At 40.4% G+C, this 5486-nt stretch overlaps 1 protein-coding gene across 1 annotated transcript; it reads right to left on the bottom strand.

The window, feature by feature from the left end:
• Positions 1 to 792: 792 nt before the first annotated feature.
• LOC124281351 (collectin-12-like) lies at positions 793 to 3780 on the bottom strand. The gene is made up of 3 exons (XM_046717385.1): positions 3549 to 3780; positions 3183 to 3356; positions 793 to 1025 (listed from the first exon to the last, which is right to left on the bottom strand). Exons 1-3 carry the CDS (start codon positions 3778 to 3780, stop codon positions 793 to 795), a joined length of 639 nt encoding a protein of 212 aa, XP_046573341.1.
• Positions 3781 to 5486: the final 1706 nt, after the last annotated feature.

Below are 5486 nucleotides of genomic sequence, written 5' to 3' on the forward strand. Positions count from 1 at the left end.
TATTAGTCCAAAATTTTAAATAAATCCTACTTTTAGTAGCAGAGACACACTCATTTCGTGCGCATCTAAAAGTTTGAATCAATAGTGAGTGTGTATAGGGAGCTGTTTCGTAAACTATAGCAACAAGAGTGAGTGGAGTAGGCAGCGGACTTTGTGTGCTGGCGATTAGGTGCCTGACTCTGAAGGTGTGGGTTCGAATTCCAGATGGGACTCAACCCAACAAAAAGTACTAGAATTGATACTTTACTGAGAATATGTAATCCCAAATATAACATGTGTTACATTTGACCACTTTCCAAATGGCATTGTGTATCCGAAGATTTACGTTGATCATGTAATACTGGCTTAGAAACGCTATGGTGTTTGTTGTTAAACAACGTAGAAAACGAATTTGGATGTGGACGGCATTGAACCACGTAAGACTGCTTTTCAACTCGCATTTGTTATGGAATAACAGAATATAAGCATGTCTGTTTTTGTTGGTTAGATTAAGCGAGTACTTTTCATAGCGAATTATGACTGGATTAGATGTTTCTTTGCAACATTGATGACTTTATTTAGGACAAATACAGATACAACATATAAAAGTTTAAGGTAGCCCCTTAGCAATTTTGCCCTGCTGAGTAGGGTATTGTGCATCCCAATGAACTTAATAAGGAGCACTCATGAATTTAAGTCCCAGGGATCATTCATATTAAGACAATGTTTGTTGAAACATATTTACCTTCCCATATTGTAAGTGGTACATACATTATATTCAATACGTGTAAACTACATCAGGATGTCTACATCCTAACTCCTTAGAGCATCGTCATTCTCCTCAAGATCAATTTCACAGAGCGCTAGTACTTTGCCATTCAGGCCAAAGGTACCCCATTTGCCAGTGCGAAACATCCTGCCATAGAGCAGTGCACCTCCAAGGTTTGCCTGATTCCAGTTGACGTAGGGTCCCGGAAACTGTCCATTTGTCCAGCGCCATTCACTATCGGTGTCATTACGCTCCAAGCCGATCCATACAGCTTCGTCTTTAGATAGGAAAACAGTCGTTCTATCGATTGTCATGTGAGTATTCAGCAGCACATGGGCACGTACACAAAGGCAATGTCATGACAGCTAACGTGAGTGGGAAAGACAGAAACAGAGGGCAAAAGATAGAGATAAGATTATGCAGTTTGAAAACCTAAGCAACTTAGGAACGAGAACGGGATGTGTATTTCCACTCAATGTGCATTTGGGGATGTTTGCGCTGAAGGAGATACATCTTGTTTCGGAGTCATTTGTCTGTTGGTTGTATTCTTGAAACCCAAAATATCTTTTGGAGGTCATTCCAGGTTAGTGAGTGAGTGAGTTCAGTTTTACACCGCTTTTAGCAATATTCCAGCAATATCACGGCGGGGAACACCAGAAATGGGTTCGAACGCTACCCCACCGACCCATATTCCAGGTTAGAGTGCCCATGGAATGTTTTTTTCAGGTTTAATAATTTTATACAAGAAATATGATCAAAACCTTCACAATATTCGTATGTGAATACTTTGTGAACTTCTTTTGTATGTACTTCTTTACATCAGGGAATTTATGTAGTGGTTCTAAAACTATTCAATGTGAGCAAGCTATTCAAAACGGTACGCATAACTACCGTCGTCAAGCACTGCTTTTGAGCATGGTAAAACATACTCAATCATAGCCGATAGCCAATGTATACTATACCGCAAAAGAAACGCCACACCGATAGAGGTTTCTCAATACCCGACGAGGAGCTGGAACGGGCATCGGCTATGTTATTTGATATCGAAAAAACCCGGTGACACATCGCAGACAAATCGAAAGAAAATAACTCTTCTTACGGTCAACAGTCCCATCGGTAATGTAACGGGTCTGTGGCACGTCTTCCGGCACGTCTTCCGGCAACTCACCGGTGACCCTGCAGGCACCTGCCAGACCGCCAGGAAATCTGACGATTATTTTCAGTGCGCTGGTGTGGTATGTTCACCAGAGGATAACAGAAAGGTTGTCTGCCGGGAATCGTAGACCGTACGATTAAACTAAGTCAGAAGGTGACCAACCATAGTCTGGGCAAGCATCGAACAGGCGCCGCACGGGTATTAGTCAGACACAGGGAATCTTGACGTGCCTGGTTCGGGGTATAAATAAAGGTCTGAATGGGTTGAGCAGCACAGGTCATCAGATGCCTGACCCACCACACCTGCTGAGACTGGCCCGGCTCCGTATGGAGAATGCCAGAGCCCGACATCGTCAGAATGTAATTCTAGCATCGGGAAGAAGAGAGGGTGACAATACTGAAGCGGCGTCAACAGTTGGTGGATCCGGCCTTGGCTGTTGTGTCGTCCCAAGTACGGCCAGTTTGAGACTCTGATGGCAGTGGGAGTGGGAGCACCATCTCTCCACTGAAATGTGGATTGTGTCGAACACCAACTTTGATTGACAGGGCACTGAGCCCATTCATCTCTAGCGAGTTGGAACCGGGCGATGTTAATCCAGCCATCCACCAGCGCCTAAAGTTCCGGAACCGAACGATTTGGTTTACATCGAAAGGATACCGTCCGGGTATCAGGAGATGACCGGCCGATTCCTGCCATATTTGACGTCACTTGACGTTTTTAGCCTTCCATTTTCCAGTGACTGGAAGGGTATCTTCCGATCATCCTTGGCTTTGTGACTACTGTACCGATGTGGCACAGATGTGGCCGAAAATCTGTCGTACGCCGTAACATCGGTAAAACCCACCGATTCTGCCGCACCGGCCGGCGACCTTTGAAAAATTAGGTATATGTGACCTAGGTATAAGTTGTGGCATGGCCATTGTTTAAAACCAAGATTGATTGTTTGCGACTTTGTCACGATATGCACGTGCACGTGAATATTTCATTTTCACGAATGTCATACGGAATATTTTACCACCTCTGCCTTTTTACTACCGTTTCATTAGAAAACTTGATGTTGGTAATAACTGTCAAATTGGATTGAAAAACATGGTAACAAGACGGTACAATCATAATAACAACACCAACTTGTAAGAACAAAAGTTTGGTTTTGAAAGGTGACGTTTCTTTTGCGGTTCTGTATCTAGTTATATTTTGCCGAACAACAATACTTCTGACAGAGATATTTGTAGGGACGACAGTTTGCTCTGGTTTCGCATGCATATACCATATACTTACCCTTCGCAACAATGACAGCTTGTCTGTTCTCCTCCTCAGATCTAATGAAGGCGAGATGTCCCGAGTTCTCCATACACAGAGTCCTGGCGGCTGTAAATTTCATCTTCGCAGATGAATGCAGCCTGAGACACTGGTTTGTGAATCGACAGTAGATATTGCTGGCAGGACAAGCCCCTGGAAGAAGGCAGTTGAGACTTATTGACTGTTCATTAGTTTACGTAAGCCTCTTTTACTAAAAAATACATAAATACTAAGGACACACAGTGTACTGGGAAAAACAACATTATTAGGAATCAGGAATTAGTCAGTTTCAAGGCCAACAATTATAAGTTAAAAGATTATAATATCAGAAGGTAAGTCACTTACTGTTCAGCAGAGAATAGTATTGAACGCCACTCCGGTTCTGCAGCTGGTGACTGGCAACGTACACATATTTCTCCAGGTAACACTCCTGAGTGTTGACGTCATAGAAGAATGAGGAACAGTTTGCGTTGTTCACACAGGCTACTGCACATTCTGATTTGAGGGTGTCCCCAGACAGGAAGGGACCAAGAGTGTCTAACATGTACCCAGTGAAGAGCAAGGAGAATGTCAACATGGTGGTTTCCTGAGTAGCAACGACTCTGCGTTCTTATATAGTGATTAATTACGTCAGACTGTTTGATATTGACTATGTTTATCTATCCATTAAGTTGATTAATATCGATTTTGTTAAGCATATATTTAACTGCCTATTTCGAAGTTTGCATCGTGTTTTGAAAGAAACCATCAGGCAAAACAAATAATCAGACATGAGTTCGGCACTTTTGTCATGTTCTCACTTTTTAATGCAATTAACCACATTGAATTTCAGCCAAAACTAATTAGCGTGTGTTGACATAAAATTCTTAGAAAGTTTTCACCAATGCGTGATTAATTGATTTAACAATATAAATTTTATTTGTGTATAGTATCTACAAAACCTGGGTTTATGTTTTGCTGATGTTTTCATCATCATCATCATCATCATCATCAACATCATCGTTGCATTTATTTAGGCTGAGTGAGATGCAAAATATAAACTCTGTCCATATTCAATAGAAATGGAGATTGTGTGATTCCAACTATACACCAGGATCTGCCCATCAATTGGTATTGAATAATGATGATACATGGTGTTCCGGAAAAGGTGGCCATGCAGGTCAAGTGTAAGGCACAATGCAGGCAAACTGTTAGCCTCAAAACCCTTTCCATATTCGTCAGAAATCGCGAATGTACTATTTCGACTTTATGACGATTGGCGTATTGATCAAGATGGAATAACGACACAATTGCATATATTAAGCTTTTAAATGCACTCACCAAATGCTGGAGCTGCTTGACTATTGATTAATATATACTACCCATCAAAAGTTTACACTCACTTAAAGCACTCACTATATGTTATGCATATAGGTTACATCGAAGATGAATTTCTCCACTAACTTTGGGGAACCAACTGCACACTTTATGCAGATGCGTTGCACGAGGATCATGCATTAAATTGCTGAAAAGCATATGCAAATATCGTGCATGTGAACAGCTGTGTTGTGGTGTAAACTTTTGTTAAAAATTCGCCAATTTTTACTCAGTTTCATCATTTGTTTAACCCATGACAATAATCTTTTCAACGTTACGAATTTGTTTTACAATACATCAGTTCATGTGTAAATAGTACCTTTAAACAATATGGATTTTTTTTGCAAAATCTAGTTTAGAACAGTTGACTTAAGTAAGTGGCTACATTTACACTAGTGAGTCTAAACTTTTGATGGGGAGTATAAATGGAAAACTGATTATGAGAAAGTTAAAATCTCTTTCACGTTATCATCATTCGGGGCACAATTATATGATTTAATTACACATGGAAGATAGACAAGTCTAATTATTTTTCTGATATGCCTAAGTTAAGATTGTCTCGGTGTTTCGTTGGAGAATGGTTTAAAATCATAAAAAAGCGATGCTGTAAATTGAAAATCCTCGATCAGTACCAACAGACGAGCTGTCCCAGTACCCTGACGTCAAGTCTTTATTTTGCACTTAAGAGGCCACAGGCATATGGTACATGTATACTGACAATATTGTTATTAGGTAGTAGAGAGTACATTTCTCCTGTGTATAAAGGAATGGTATAGGAACATTGGCAACTTTTCCAGGTGTTCCTTGCTAGAGTAAGTTAATAGAGATATAAATATTGTGATGTACAAAGTTATATTTCTTAATATACTTATTTCTTAAATTGTGGTAGGCTGGACAAACACAAAGAAAATGATATTTATCTTCAAT

This window comes from Haliotis rubra, unplaced genomic scaffold, assembly GCF_003918875.1.
Source record: "Haliotis rubra isolate DU_JTF1 unplaced genomic scaffold, ASM391887v1 Scf283, whole genome shotgun sequence".
NCBI classification, from domain to species: domain Eukaryota; kingdom Metazoa; phylum Mollusca; class Gastropoda; order Lepetellida; family Haliotidae; genus Haliotis; species Haliotis rubra.

Bases quoted from the DNA above. Each gene is read 5' to 3' on its own strand.
- LOC124281351 (XM_046717385.1), bottom strand. From the start codon at position 3,780: ATGTTGACATTCTCCTTGCTCTTCACTGGGTACATGTTAGACACTCTT. The intron at 3,357-3,548 runs GTAAGTGACTTA...GCCTTCTTCCAG, and splicing joins ATACTATTCTCTGCTGAACA to GGGCTTGTCCTGCCAGCAAT. The intron at 1,026-3,182 runs GTAAGTATATGG...TCCTATCTAAAG, and splicing joins AGCTGTCATTGTTGCGAAGG to ACGAAGCTGTATGGATCGGC.